At 35.7% G+C, this 16,324-nt stretch overlaps 1 protein-coding gene across 2 annotated transcripts in view; it reads right to left on the bottom strand.

Annotated features, from left to right (window-relative positions):
• Positions 1-2,725: 2,725 nt before the first annotated feature.
• The window catches only part of PAK2 (p21 (RAC1) activated kinase 2), a 72,306-nt gene continuing 58,707 nt past the window's right edge, over positions 2,726-16,324 (bottom strand). For both annotated transcript variants that reach the window (XM_033129672.1, XM_033129671.1), the window contains 2 exons: positions 11,840-11,977; positions 2,726-11,395 (listed from right to left, as the gene is read on the bottom strand). In XM_033129672.1, the coding sequence (XP_032985563.1) occupies positions 11,309-11,395; positions 11,840-11,977 (225 nt within the window). In that variant the 3' untranslated portion in view covers positions 2,726-11,308. The remainder of the gene's footprint in view (positions 11,396-11,839; positions 11,978-16,324) is intronic.

Genomic DNA, 16,324 nt, shown 5'->3' with positions numbered 1-16,324 from the left:
TCTTATAAGAATTCTCTACAGTTTTGGATGTTTCTTACTTCGACCTTTCAAGAACTGTTTGGTCTACATAACTGTCAATATGCATTGAGAAAGATCTGAAAAGAGAGAAACTGATAGTTTTCCTTTGGGATTGGGGAGCGTTTTAAAAAAATATGAACTGCAAAAAAATAAATAAATAAAATAAAAATATGAATTGCTGGAATTAAAAAAAATGAGAATGTATTCCTGTATTATGTACTTAAAACTTTTTTCCAGTATAAAAATGATGACAGGGAGATAGGCTTCCTGGAGCACTAAGAAGTTGGGAAGATACTTTATCCTTGTTTTCTCCCCATGAGAATATGACTTTGCTGATTACATGTCTGAGTCGAGAACTGAGTCCAATGTTTCTAAAAGTCAGATTGTTTCGTCTAAATTCTTCCAGAGTGGTGGTGTTAACCTGAGTATAGCAGGGCAGTGACAAAAATTGGGTTTTTTTTTTACCTTTCACCTTCAGCAGGATCTTTGCGTCAGCGACAGCAGCGCCCCCTAGAGGGAACTCAGGGGTAAAGAAAAGCTGTGAAAGACCGCTTGCTCTGGGCAAGTGGGACACCTCTGCTCTTGTTCTGGGTGGCTGCCTTGCCTCAATTAAACTAAATCAATCACTCCATCAGGTATTTATAGCAAGTAATTGTGATGTCGATCACTAAATGTGCAACGCTGCAACTATATTTAAGTTGCATTTGTTTTCATAAACTGTAAATAATAACACTCCTTCAAAATCAGCTGTACAGCTGAGGTGAGGCCTAGAGAGCTGAAAGTTGTTTCCAGTTAACTCAAAAGAGTTCGTGAGTAATGGAAAGGCTGAAATTCTAGCTGGGTAATATTGAGCAAATTATTTAATCACTCTGGCCCTTTTCCTCCCATCGAAAAATGAGCATATTTGTATTAATCCCTGTCAGCTATGATATATTAAAGGAAACAAGAGATGTGAAAGTGCCCTGTAGAAATATTAGGGGATACCATATATGTTTTTCTGTGTCCCCAACATTCCTATGTTGAGACCTAACCCTCAATGTGATGGTATAAAAAGGTGGGGCCTTTGGGAGATTAGATCATGAGGGTGCCCTTATAAGAGAGACTCCAAAGAGCTCCTTTGCCCCTTTGACCAGATGAAGACAGTGAGAAGACAGCTGTCTATGAGCCAGGAAGTGGGCCCTTACCAGACACCAAATCTTGTTAGTGCCTTATCTTGGCCTTCCTAGCCTCAACACTGGTAAGAATGAATTTCTGTTATAAGCCATACCCAGTGTATGGCATTCTCTTTCATCAGCCCAAATGGACTAAGATACGGGAAGAGCTCTAAAAAATTGAAACTTTTGTGCAGTTTTCACATGCAAGTTATGGTGGCCACTGCTATATGCTACACCCAGTTTCCATTCTTTACTAACAAGTCTCATTTTGTCTGGGGAGGCAATGTGCCCAGCTTTTAAAAACACTTCCCTCAGAATCTCTTGCAGCTATGAGGTGCCAAATGACAATTCTGGCCAGTTGGACAGGAGTTGAGTTTCTAGGAAACTTGCACTTTCTTGCTTTCTTCTTTGCGCGATCATCCTCTCTTCTTCCTGTCTGACACCTGGAAAATGAGGCTGGAGGTGGAGCAGTCATCTTGCATGTGTGTGACAACAGGCATAAAGATACAGGCTAAGAATGATGGAGTGAAAATAGGACAGAGCCCATGACAACCCTAGATTGACCACCACTGGACTTCTTTTTGTGTGACTTAAATGAAGTCCTGTTTGGTTATAGTCACTCTTGGGTACCTGTTATTTATAGTCAAACTTATTCTTAATAGATATTATTAATATAAACCAATACCCAAAGTACATTTTTCTTTTTGAATCCCCATTCAGGAAAATGACTATCCAAATTATAATACACAGTGTCTCATATTTCAAGTTATGCATTGATATGCAACATTGTAAAATAAAATATGCAATTTCATAGTATGTTACCAAACAATAATGTATTGGGGCCTTCTTCGTATTGTATTTGCAATATAATTCCTTAAGATATATTATGCATACATTTTAAAAAAGATGAGAGGTGGTGGAAAAAGGGCAAATAGCTCTGTGAAGCATTCTCAGTTCATTAGTCCTCCACTACTATTGCATTTTCATAAAGGTCTGTCCAATGGATATAGTAAAAAAAAAAAAAAAAGGTAAGCAATGATGAGATCATGAATGCTTACTATGTGCTAGGCACCATTCTAAACATTTTATGTGAAATTATCTCCTTTGACCCTAAAAAATCCTATGAGGTAGGCTCTTTTATTATCACCCAAAACAAATGAAACAAAGAAACAAAAAACAACCGATTCACAGTAACAACTTTTAGTGCACATTCTATTAGAAAACTACTGTTACTAAAAGCGTAATTGGTACTCCTGCTGGCAGCAATATTTTAAATTATACACCTTATTTTTATTTAGAAGAAACTCCCAAGTTCAAACATGACTATATGATGAAACCAAGCAAAAATAAGCTTTAATAAAGCTTTGTCTTGCAATGCTTAGTGATGAAATATGCAGCAGAAGTACTCAAGCACTCAGACTTCTTGAGATAATACCTTGGGTCAGCTGTACTTTGTCATTAAAAAAAAAAGAAATACTGAAACAGGACACAGCAGGCACAGTGGAGTATTATCAGTAGTAAAATATGCACAGATGAAGAAAGTAGAAAAGTATTTGCTTGGCTGACAATATAGGCAAGTGGCTAATCCATATATCCAACAGTCCATGGCCTAGATTTATTTTTCAATAATGCCTTAGTTTTGGAACATACTCTGAAAAATCTGTAGATGAACAAGAGAAATGATAAAACATGTGAACACTTCTAATATCACCAAGGAAAAAAGTACGATTACAATAGTAACAATGTCTGTAGTAAAAACTCATATATGGTTGAGGGTTTTTTCAGTTTATTGAAAAACAAAGCTCTTCAACAAAGTCATTAGCAGCAAAACTTAAAGTATCCTAAAGAGTAAGGAATATTGAACGTGATTAAGATGTCTTCTAGTTTCAACTAGAAAACTCCTTAAAAATTTTAATGACAATATAATAAAGCAACCTGAATTAGATTGTGCTGTTATACATCCCTTAATCTTATGGCCCAGACCAGATAGTTTTTGAAAATGGTGCATTTCTGTTTTTAAATATAACTCTCACAGTGAAGTGATTAAGAAATAGTGAACAATACTTTTTGGCAATGCATGCATGATGCTGTACAGATCTACAGACCTAAGAATGAAAGACAGGAATGTATATGGCACCATTACTCCATTTTGTTTAAAAAAAAAAGGCAGTGCAACGAGGGCAAGACGTTTTCATCTGCTACGGAACACAAAGTGGGAGAGTTGATATAAGGTAATGTGATAGGTTATCTTTTAATAAGTGTAACAAATTATATATCTACATGAATGTTGTTCCTTTCAAATTAACCTCTGCGTTACAAATTTATATAAAGGCTATCACTATTTACTGAACATATTTTCTAGAAATGCAGCATTTTTAGTCTTTTTCCCTAACAAAAAGATGTATAGGTGAAAGTTATAATCAGGATAATTGAGGCTATAAAAATCTCTTAGGTACTCATCTTAATTTCTGACCAAGAATCTACAAATGGTTCTTAAGGCTGAGCTGGCTTTCCTTTACCACTTAGCACATTCCTAGATAAGCCGTTCTCCTTTGGGAGCCCACATAAACAAACTGAAGGAATGAAAACACTTAAGACTAAACAAAATCATCAGGAAGGCATATGTTATTCAATGTATATTATAAATTAAGTTGTGAAGAAATTTTTAAAGAATGTTTTTATTACCACTTTTCCCCTCCAATTGTTAAGTTCACCAAGAGCTGCTTGCATATTGTACATTCAATGGTGAAAACAGAATCTTACTAAAAGCTGACCATATCAACACCTACATTATATTCTGGACCTTAGCCCAAAATAAATGCAGGGTCATAGCATTTTTAAAAAGCTAATAAGTGTCCTCTATTTCACAACAAGAAGTCTGATAAGTAGAATCTTAGGAATCCTCAAAGCACCAGTGAGCACACTAGCTAACGGCTGAGGGAGTCACCTTTTTGATGTTTTCAGAATCTCCTGGAAATTCAGTGGTCCTTGATATTGGCAAGAGTAGTTTCAATTGACATGTTGAGGGCAGATACAATATGCTAATGAAGACAAAACAGTCTGGTTTCCTCTTTCTAGAAGTTTAGTTGAGAAAAGTCAAAGGAAGTTTGTTTTAAAAGATATGTGAACATGCTTGTTTTGCTGAGGGTTAGCGAGGAGGGACATGTGAGCCAGGATAAATCAGTGGCCTGAGACCTGGGAAGTGGTGGAAGATGGAGAACAGATCCTTGATGGGGTTAGCACTGAGATGAAGAATGTCTCCCACTGAGATCGAAAGGAAGGAGGCAAAGACAGAAACCCAGAAAGTTCTGGAAGTAGGGTAGAAGAAATTGCTGATAGTGGGATAAAGGGGTTGGGAATCATGAGAGAGATACTCATAGCTTGGAGAAAAAGGGAGGGGGGAAATAAACACCCAGGAGCAAAATGAATGGTTAGTGGACAGTATCAAGAGCCCAGCTGAGAACTGAGAAAAATCAATGTGTGAGTTAGTTATTTGTTTAGTGCAGTGCCAGTCAGTGCTACAAGTGTTGTTTCATCAGACATCTATAAAAAAATCTTTGTGATAGTTAAAAACAAGTTTTAAAAACCCAGAAAAAATATACAAGTCCAGAGATTGAAAACAAAAACTTTGGAAAAAAAGACCTATTATGGCTTGAATGTTTGTGTTCCCCCAACATTTGTATGAAGCCCTAACCCTCCCCCTCCCCCCACTGGGATTTGAAGATGGGGCCTGTGGGAGGAATTTAGGGTTGGATGAAGTCATGAGGGTGGGGCCTCACGATAGGTTAGTGTCCTTATAAGAGACACCAAAGAGATGTGCACATACATAGAGGGGATCCTGTAAGCACACAGCAAGATGGTGGCAGCCTGCAAGTCAAGACGCATCAGAATGAAACCTACCTTGTCAGCGTCTTGATCTTGGACTTCTGAGCCTCTGGAACTGTGAGAAATAAATTTTTGTTTAAACCACTTGATCTATGGTATTTTGTTATGGCAACCTGAACTGACCAAGAAAAAACTCTTATAATTAATACCTCGGGAAAGATACTGAATTTATGAAATAAGACCAGAAGGCTATAAAAAGGGAGATCAGAAAACAAAAATCAGCTTTTGAAAATTAAGAATGTGATACTTGATATATGTTCACCAAGTCAGAGATCAAATCAAGGAAATTCTCCCAGAAAGTTAAAAACAAAAGGCAAAACGATGGAAAGCAGGAAAGAAAGATAAGAAAAACATTATAATGGTGGAATTCCTGAAAAGAAATAATGGAAGAAAATGTGGTAATTATTAAATACAAGAATTTCCCAGAACTGAAGGAAGTAAGTCTGACCAAGACAGCCTGCCAAATGCCCAAAGCTTATTAAAACATATGTACTCTTACCAAGGCACCTGATGGTAAAATTTCAGGAAAAAAGCTCCAGAGAAGCAGAGAAATGGGTTATATACAAAGGTATTATCAGAAATGGCAGGCTATAAGACAATGAAGCAGTGACTTCAAAATACTCAAGGAAGATGATTCCAACCTAAAATCCTGCAGCATCAGTTAAACATGAGCCGTTTTCAGACATTCAAGTTCTTAAAAATCTTACCTCTACATACCCTTTCTCAGGAAGCAAGTCAAAGATGTACTTCTCCAGAATGAGGGAATAAGCCAAGCAAGAAGATATGGTGTTCAGGAAACAAAGGATCTAACTCAAGAGTAAAGTGATGTTGAGTTTCAGATGCCACAGGAGCAGAAGGCCTGGACAGCAACAGTGCAAACTACAGCCCCAATCAAGTTCCAGGAAAGAAAAAGGAACTGTCATTATGTGAGACTATAGAAAATAGTTTTCAGAGGGCTTTTGTAATTTTGTGGGGAGTTTGGGAAAACTAAGTGATAAAAGAAATTTTCAAAGGCAACAAAGACAAGAAAATTAACAACAGGAAAATCAGAGTTGTACAGGAAATGACATGTAATGATAACTTACTTGACTCAAACAAACAACACTCCCGCATAATCATTAAGGTAAAAACTGACTACTAATTGAATAAAAAACTGCCATCTCTCTTAATTCAGAGATTAAGGGAGTAGAAATGGGAGAATGCAATGGTATGACAGTACCCAAATTTTCAACCATCATAACTGGAAATTACTAGAGAAAGTATATAGAAACGTCAAGAAAAACCAGTATAAGTATATAATTTAGAGAGGTGAAGATTAATGCATGCTAAAAACAGCTCAGAGTTAAAAATAGATGCGTCTGTGGAGCAGGACTTGGCAGTGGGGAAGTTGAAAGCTGGAGACATTACAACTCCTTTAAGATTAGTATTCGAATTTTCAATCTATGTACATTATTTTGTTAAATGGCTAAAATAACTAGGCTTACAAAAAAGACCTTTCCCTTCATTGTTCTACTCCTCCTCCTCCTCTTCAAAAGATAAAACTTGTTAAATAATTTAGCATAAAAAAATAATTTCCTAATTTAATTTAAATGCTTTAAACTCATACAAATAGTGCTTTTCAAATCCATCACACAGGCATTTTGAACTTTTCTTAGGCAAATCTTTTAAGAATTTGCTGTAATTAAAGAAATACAAATGTTAGAATAGCACTAAACAGGTTTACAGTGGAACAAATATATTTTAAGCAGTCATTGCTAAAAATGTGGAATTTTGGTTTGCGATAGTGAACTCTATATTGCAGCTGATCTCCATGTCAAGGTATCCAACCTTCCAAATTAAATGTGTATAATGAAGTGATGCATTAAAGTATTGCACTTTTAAAGCTGTCTTGGTGCAGTTAACACAGAAATGCTACCGTGTTTGCCCAAAAATAAGACTTACAGCGAAAATAAGCCTGCTAAAATCATCAGCCAGACGGACGCATATAGTACGTTATGACAATGTTCCAGAAGATGACATGACTGTATTTAAACAAATGTAGATTGTTGTAAATGAAAAAATAAGATATCCCCTGAAAATACACATAATGCGTCATTTGGAGCAAAAATTAATATAAGACCCGGTCTTATTTTCAGGGAAACATGGTAGTAAGATTCTCACTACCTCTGCTAGGTTAGCATTAGAATTTGAGGCCAACTTACTGAAGGAATCAAACAGATCAGAAGTGTTTCCCTGGGTCTGATGGTCAGAACATTTCTAAATTTATTCTGAACCTGGTTTAGAAGAGGGAGGGCTCATGCTTACTACCCATACATTTCTGGAAACCTAATTTGGGCCTTGTAGTACATTCAAAATGGTGCCATGACATGTTTAAAAAACATTTATCTTTAAAAACACTATATAATGCTCTTTGAAAACCTATTACACTTATTCTTTTAAGGTATTCTAATTTAAAGAATTGAGTTTAGGAAAGGAAAAAATAAACATAAAAAAAGTTTATTTCTAGCCCTGAAAGAACAAAATTATTGAACAGTCATCAAATACAGCAGTTAATGTCAATGTAACAATTAAATAATTGAATAGGATTAAATTAAAAATAAAAGTCAATATAAAATTTGAAGACAAAACAGAAAAGCTGCTTTCAACTTAGTTCCATTTCTATCTACCAAAAAAAAAGCAATACGTTCCTACCAAAGATGTTCAATTTCAACTATAATTCTGTTTTTCTTAATACAGAATGAAAATTTGTTTGATAGACTTATTATACATTCCTTTCTCCTTCTCATTTGGCAACATTGCAGAATGATGGAGAAACACTTCAGTTCTCTCAAGGCCAGGTCAGTGCTTGATTCTCCTTTGTAAAATTCCTACAATATCTACCACAGTATCTTTGCCAAAGTAGTCAATAAATGTGTTGAGTGAGAGAAAAAAATGTGTGTCTTTTCCTTTCTTACACATGCATTTGCACGCACTGTGGGAAAAACGGATTTTAATTGTTTAAATATCTATTGTAGGAGCAATGGAGACAAGGACATCTGCGTTTTACATTATGAAATTCCACTATAAAAAGTCTGGATTTTAGCTATATTCCATAATAATTTTTTGACATTTCACTGGATATGGATCTCAGTATATTTTAAAACTTTTAGATTAAAAAACTGATGCATCCATTTTTTTCTAACTATAGCTACTGCCTGACCAGATCAAGAATTATTCTGGCAAGAGTACAGTATGTTTAAACAAACATGTATTTATGTGAGCCCTAAAAGAAAAGTCATAGGTAGTTTTAAATTACTTATTAAAGGCACAGGTTCGTTTAGGACTGGTGGTAACTAGATACATTTTAAGCAGCTTAATATTTATATGTGGAAAGAAAGAGAATGTATACTATGTGCCAGGCACTCAACACATGAAGAGAGTTGTGTTAGCCTTGGTTTCTATTGCTATCACAATCACTCTACTTGTTTACTATCCTACGTAGGATAAATTATTCAGTATTTTCATGGTTTCCCAGTTTTAACTGTCCCTAAGAGCAGCAAAAGGAACAAGAGGAGAAGGAAACTTTAAGACCACTAGAGTCTGAAATAAAATAAATAAGTACTATAGCAATATTGTCCTAATAACACAAGAAGACTACTAAGGTAACATTTATATTTAAATGGGAATTTTCATTTTAAAGTGATGACAAAAGGGTGAATACAAAAGGCAGTTATTAAAAAACATGAATCTTGATTCAGATATAATTTTTCTTTCAACAAAATCTAAACATTTTAATTTAAAATTAACTAGTAAATCACAATTCTGTATTGCTTTTAAGATTATTTTGTTTAAAAATGACACATTTCAGAATTAACCAAAGTATATTTCTATTACAAGTTAGTTTATCCAAGTAAGTAAAGAATAAACCACAGTGTAGCTCCCTTAACCTAGGAGTCAGATTTTAATGACAAAGTCCGTTGCCAGCAATGGACGTGCAGGTAACCATCAAAAGTTGTAAATACAAATCCCAAACTGCTTCTATAAACTGAAAAGACCTTTGTTGAGTCACAGGAATAACAATGGGGCATTGGCACTGTATTCAATGCACATGGTCTTTATGACTTATATATGAAGTGCCGTCTAGAGAGGTCATGATGATCACAGTCTCATCATCTAGTCGGGTTCTATTTCATCGGAAGCATCTTCTTTATCACAATCCATCCAGACAACTATTTACAAAGAATGTTCAAATCTGGAACTCAAAAGGCAATGTAGCTTTCCACCAGAAATAAACCAGCTTGCTTCTGTAAAGTAATTTAGTAATAGCTATAGGGGGCTAATATAATCCAGGGAAACATAAAATCAAGAATCAAATTGAAAACAGCCCATTAAGTGCTCTAGATAAAAGTTGCATTATTTTACTCATTTTTGTGAAAACCTTCTTGCATTATCAATAAAAAATCCATTACTTGTATCTTAACACAGATGATGGGAATGACAGGACATAAAACTGTGTTAGTTCCCCACAGTGTACTCCAAATCATCAAAACTGTTTTTATTCATTATCTGTACTATTGCAGGATGGCAAGTAGGTATGAAATTAATTAGCAGAGAATAGTGGGAACATTCTGTTCCAGAACCAAACCACTGATTTTTCTCTTTTATGTGGCTCTTGGCACGCCAGAAGGTGCGACACTACATCCAAATGTAAAAAAAAAAAAAAAAAAATGAGAAAGGAAGAGGAGAGGAAGAAGAGGAGGGGAGGAGAGAAGAGAGGGCAGTCTAGTAATTAATGCTGCAGGTCACAGACCTTTTAAAAATCTTTAAAATAAAGTAGCTATAAACAAGCACATTTCATTTTTCTTTTTCCAGTTTTTTAACATGAATATTATTTACTTATTTGAAAAAAATCACAAGTAGCTCAACATCTCAAATGATCCATGAATTTATCAAGAAATACTCTGTCATTTAAGGTCTCGGATAATAAAACGTTGGTAATGGGTCGGGAACAATGTTTATAACAAATCTCTACAGTTTACTGGTTAGCAGCTGAATCTTTATGTAACCGACATTTCTCTTTCATGAATATCATCTCATTTAATTATTTTAGAGCTCACTAAGATTCAATACCCTCACTTTGTCTCTACTAGCTTCAAATATTTTTCTCCTTTAAATGGAAAAAGAGTTACCTTTTAAATTCTGAAAATCCAATGGTTATTATATTATTTACCTTCGGGTGGGGAGTAGGGTGAGAGAGGGTTAATTAAAAAACAAACTAAAATTAGTGCTCGCTTCAGCAGCACATACACTAAAAAACAAACTAAAATTACAACATATACAGAAACTTATTTCCAAAATGAAGGGGGAGGAAAAGGGAAGGGGAAAGTACTAGCGGCATCAACCAAAGTCATACAAGTCCAAGATGGAACAAGGACAAATTGCTTTGGTTCCTGAAGCCAAATCTGAAGAAGAAACAGTCAAGGGAAAATAAAATTGTAAGGATGTAGTCAATGGGGTTCTTTTTTTGTCTCAATGATTCAGTTATAAATATAGATTATTAGTCTCTCTATACATGTAACAAATGCCAAACACCTCACTATCATGAAATTTCTAAAACTGACTTTCACATTTGTTAAAAAAGGTAAAAATCACATACTTTTCTTCCCTTCCCCCAGTTCAAATTCTGAACCGAAATATTTCATGTAACAATAGCTGGTCCTAACTTCTATACAAAGTTAAACCATATCAAGTTCCTTTAACAATATAAGGAGCTAAATAATTTCTATTAAACTTGCCTCTAATTTAGGCCTAAGGAAAACAACTCAAACGGAGCAAGTCGAGGAAAAAGAAAGCTACAAAGAGAGAAAAGACTAGCAGATGAAACAAATACTCTGAAAAACTCGAATCTGCCATTCAAGTATTGAAAATACCCCAAGAGGGGCAATGAATGGGATCTATTACAATGAAGTCAGCAAAATAAAATGCAAATCTCAAGCATGATAAATGGCCCTGAAGGGCTGTCTGCTGAAAAAAGTAAGGCTAGTGATTCAGTCCACAATTCCTTTTGGACCCTAAAGATGGGATTCAATACAAAGTTGTCATTCTGTTTTGCAATTTTCTCTTGGTTGTCTTCAGGAAGTAGTAGTTTGTTTTTTTTATTTCCTCCATGTTATGCAGACCGTTTCCTTAAACCCCAAAAGAGTAATAATTTTCATATATTAAAGGACTTCTTTTACAAATGGAACAAAGAATATGAGGCCACGGCAATGATGTTAACGGTTACTCTTCATTGCTTCTTTAGCTGCCATAATCAGTGGTGTCAAACTAGATAACGGTTTGGCCAGTTTCAGGAAGGGATGCTGCCAGAAAAAGGGGAGAAAAATAAATGTGTCAGCAGTTTAGAAGCTAAATATTTACTTTCAATTAAAACCCCAAAGATTTTTATGGACCATAATTCATTTAATAAACACTATTTCAATACCTACATAAAATCAACAGAACCAATACATCACTTGTATAGTTGAAAGCATAGTCTTTTTAAGTTTTTCTAATATTATAAAAAATTTCAGTCGAATAACTCGGATTCCCATGTCAGCAATGAACTGGTCTGAGAATTCCTAATATGCAAAAACTCATATTATAATTTGACGGGTATTCCCAGCATTTAGATGAAATGCTAAATTGCGGCCGCTGCCATGGTGCTGGTGATGAACAAGTAGTGAAATGTAATGAATAACATTATGTAAATTTTGGTTACTCAAAGGTCAAGTTATTACAAAAACAGTTATCATTTCCAAATTCACCTGTAACAATTCTTTGGCTGAACCCCTTTTCTCCACATCCATCTCCAAACATCGATTTAAGAAATCCCGAAATATTGGGGAAAGTTTCTCTGGGTTCTGAAGTTCTGGGGTTCCATTAGTTGCTATCAGGTATAAGGCCTAAAAACAAGAACACCATTGATATAACGTAGCTCAACAAAATTAACAAAGCACTTTATAAAGTTTATGGGTCTTTCATGTCTTTAAAGACAATCACCATAAATACTAAAGTGAAGTTAGTATTATTTCTACCCATTTGGATTAGATATTTTTCTTTTATTTTAGATGTTTCATTTCCCTAATTTCTTTTTCAAAAATTAGCTTCATCTTTTTTTTTTTTGGGGGGGGGGTGTTTATAAATGCAATATATAAAGAACCGCAATATGTAAGGGCATGAAGAAAAAAGATGACAACCCCACCATTAACATATAGTATCCAATTTACTTTTCTCAAGCTTTTATCAAATCACACATTTCAAAACAATGGAGTTTATTGAAACTTAAAAAAAATAAAATAAACTAGCTGTATCTATATATAGGTGAAGAGGCAGAGCACAGAGACTATTTAGGACAGTGGAAATACTCTGTATACTTTAACAATAGTCACGTTTTTCATTATACATTTGTCCAAACCCATAGAATGTACACCACCAAGCATGAACCCTAATGGAAACTCTGGACTCTGGGTGATAATGATGTGTCAGTGTAGGTTCACTGATTATAAGAAATGTATCCTCTGGTGAGGGGTGTTGGTAACTGGGGAGGCTGTGTATATATGTATGGGGGAAGTGGGTACATAGGAAATCTCTGTATCTTCCTCTCATTTTTGCGGTGAACATAAAACTGCTCTAAAAAAATAAACTTGAAAAAAAGCAAACCCAACAACAAAACTAGCTATATTCCAGCCTTATCCTTACTAATAATATATTAGAGTTACAAAATAATTTTAATGGCTGGATTGGACCAGTGTCAATTATATGGATGTTTCATAATTTAGTCAATCCCCTTTGGAAAATCCTTGTATTCTTTATGTGCTTTTCTGATTATTTTAAGTAAAAACAATAGGCTTAGAGCTCCCATATACCCCACCAACAGTTTCCCCTATTATCAATATCTTACATTAGTACTATACAATTGTTACAGGTGATGAAAACAGTAGATATACTTTCATTAAACAAAAACCTATAGTTAACATTAGGGTTTACTCTTTGTATTGTATGGTTCTATGGGTTTTGACAAATGCATACTTGCCATGTATCCACCATGACAGTATCACACAGAGTAATTTCACTACCCTAAAAAATCCCCTGTGCTCCACCAATTTATCATTCTCATACCCTGAGCCCCTCTGGCAACCACTGATCTTTTTTTACTCTCTATAGATTGGAATCATACCATAAAAGGTCTGACAATTAAGGTCACAAACTTGTTGCTAACCTTTTTTGATATTATAGGGATTACTCATTATGAATTTGTTCCAACTGGATAGTTAACCAAGTTTACTATTTGGAAGTGCTGAAGTGAAAAGGCTGTGTGAAAAAGTTAGACGACCTGAACTTTTCGCCAACAATTCATGGCTTTTGCATCATGACAACGCACCAGCTCACATGGCACTCTCTGTGAGGGAGTTTTCAGCCAGTAAACAAATAACTGTATTGGAACACCCTCCCTACTCACCTGATCTGGCCCCCAATAACTTCTTTCCTTCCCATAAGATAAAGGAAATATTGAAAGGAAGACATTTTGATGACCTTCAGGACATCAGGGTAATACGATGATAGCTCTGATGGTCATTCCAGAAAAAGTTCCAAAATCCCTTTGAAGGGTGGACTAGGTGCTGGTGTTGGTGCATAGCTTCCCAAGGGGAGTACTTCAAAGGTGACCGTAGTGATATTCAACAATGAGGTATGTAGCACTTTTTCTAGGATGAATTCGCGAACTTAATTGTCACACCTCGTATGTAGCCTCTTGACACCGGGTTCTTTCACTAAGTAATATGCATGTAAGGTTCTTCCAAGTCTTTTTGTGGTTTGATAGCTCATTTCTTTTTATCTTTTTAATGTTATCGAATAACATTCAATTGTATGTATGTACCATTATCTATTTATATACTTTTAAAAATACAGTGTATATATACATTTCACATGTTGGCTGCTTCCAATTTGGGGCAATTATGAATAAAGATACTATAAACATTTGTGTTTAGGTCTTGTATGGACATAAGTTTTTAACTCATTTGGGTAAGTAATACTGAGTACAATTCTGGATTGTGTGTTACAGTATGTTTAGTTTTGTAAAAAATGCAAATGTCTTCCAAAGTGGCAGTACCATTTTGAATTCCTATCAGCAATGAATGCGAGTTCCTGTTGCTCCAAATCGACACCGGCATTTGGTATTTTCAGATTTTTGTATTTTAGGCCATTCTAATAAGTAGTACTGGTATCTCATTGTTGTTTTAATTTAGCAATTCCCTAACGACATTATGTTGACCATCCTTTCATACATTTATTTGACATGTGTATCTTCTGTGGTAATGTGTAGATCTTTTGCCCATTTAAAAATTGGGTTGTTTATTTTCTCACTGTTGAGTTTTAAGAGTTCTTTGTGTATTTTGTATAACATCCTTTATCAGATAGGTGTTTTACAAGTATTTTCTTTCAATCTGTGACTTGTTTTTTTATTCTCTTAATTCTATCTTTCTCAGAGAACATGATTCCATTTCTAACAAACACAAAAGTATTCTTTCATGGGTCATACTTTTGATATTGTATCTAAAGACATTGCCAAACCAAGGTCACCTAGAATTTCTACTGAATTATTTAAAGTTTCTGCTGTATTGCCAAAATGCCATCAAAAAATGGTACCAACTGACATTCGAACCATCAGTATGAGTCTGCCCATTTCCTTGTTTTTATACTTAAGTTTACTTCTCTTTACATCTCAACCAAAATTTTCATTTAAAAATTTCATTCTAAGAAATTCTGATAGCAGTTAATTTCAAGTTAAGATCCTAAGACTGTTCTGAGCCTCCCCACTTCCACAGAAAGGATTAATGGACAACTCCATAAAAACAAGTATTCCTTCTCTCCAAATACTTAACAATCATTTCTCTACTTTGAGGTAAATCTTACTACTACACTCTATCTTCATGTATGTTAGCGATTATAAACAGCCCATCCCATGACTCTCAATCATTCTCTCAGTTTCTCCATTCTAATGCACACATGACTCTGCACATTTCCCTTTCTGGCTTTAATTTTTCATACATGGCTCCCCGTCCCCTTCTCCAACATTCTTCATACTTTATGATGGCCTGGCTCTCCCATGAGGATGCTGCCTAATCCACAGTGCTCTCTAGTGGTAGTTTTTTCTCTCCTCCACCTTTGCACGGGTCTGGAGATGGAGTGTTCTTTTGGTTCCTCACTGCCACTTTGAGATCTCTATCTCTTTCCACATATATGCACATAACTCCTGCCCTTTCAAACTCGTATCTATCTTTCCTTGTTTCAAAGATCTACCAAACACTTTTATCGCTAACATTACTCATAATTCACAGTGATTGCAATAGCTACAAAGATGCTTGCGAACCTAAAACTCCTTGACCTCCTCTTCTCCCATTTCTTGTCCTTGAGCCTACCTCAGCTACACACACCCACGGTCAAATCCTATATCTTATATCTTATCAGTACCAATAACTGCAACTCTAAAATATCAGTTGCACTCCCAACTACTGTTTTCACACCTACTCACAGTACACCAATGCTAGCAATCTCTTGACTCCACTGAACCTAAATAAATCCCCTCATCTTCCACTGTCCAGGATTACTTTCACATAAGCATGTCTTTGACCCTCTTGCAGTTCACACCATTCAAAACAATGCCTACACCTTGCGTGCACCTATGCAGCTAAGTACAGTGGAAGAAAAAGATACGAATATATCCTGCTGACTGGCATTGTTAACCTCACATGGGCCCTTTGTGCTTCCAGCATTCATACAAGATTTCCCGATTTCATGCGCTCTCCCACTCTCCTGTTTCTGTTCCAGCATACTATACATTATATTTATTGTGTTTCCTTAGGCTCCTCTTGGCTGTGACAATTTCTTACACTTTCTTTTTGATGACCCTGACAGCTTGAAGGAATATTACTGGTCAGGTACAATGTAGGATGCTCTTCTATTGAAATTTGATGCTTCGGGAGGATGGATGGCTCAGTGGGTTAGAGTGCGAGCTCTGAACAACAGGGTTGCCGGTTTGATTCTCACACGGCCAGTGAGCTGCACCCTCCACAACTATACTGAAGAAAACGAGCTGCCGCTGAGCTTCTGGAGGGGCGGCCAGATGGCTCAGTTGGTTAGAATGCGAGATCTCAACAACAGTGTTGTCGGTTCAATACCCACATATGGGAAGATGGGCTGCGCCCCCTGCAACTAAGACTGAAAACGGCGACTAGACTTGGAGCTGAGCT

This window comes from Rhinolophus ferrumequinum, chromosome 2, assembly GCF_004115265.2.
Source record: "Rhinolophus ferrumequinum isolate MPI-CBG mRhiFer1 chromosome 2, mRhiFer1_v1.p, whole genome shotgun sequence".
NCBI classification, from domain to species: domain Eukaryota; kingdom Metazoa; phylum Chordata; class Mammalia; order Chiroptera; family Rhinolophidae; genus Rhinolophus; species Rhinolophus ferrumequinum.
Note: the sequence above shows the minus strand (reverse complement) of the source record. Positions and strands in the feature narration are given on the sequence as shown.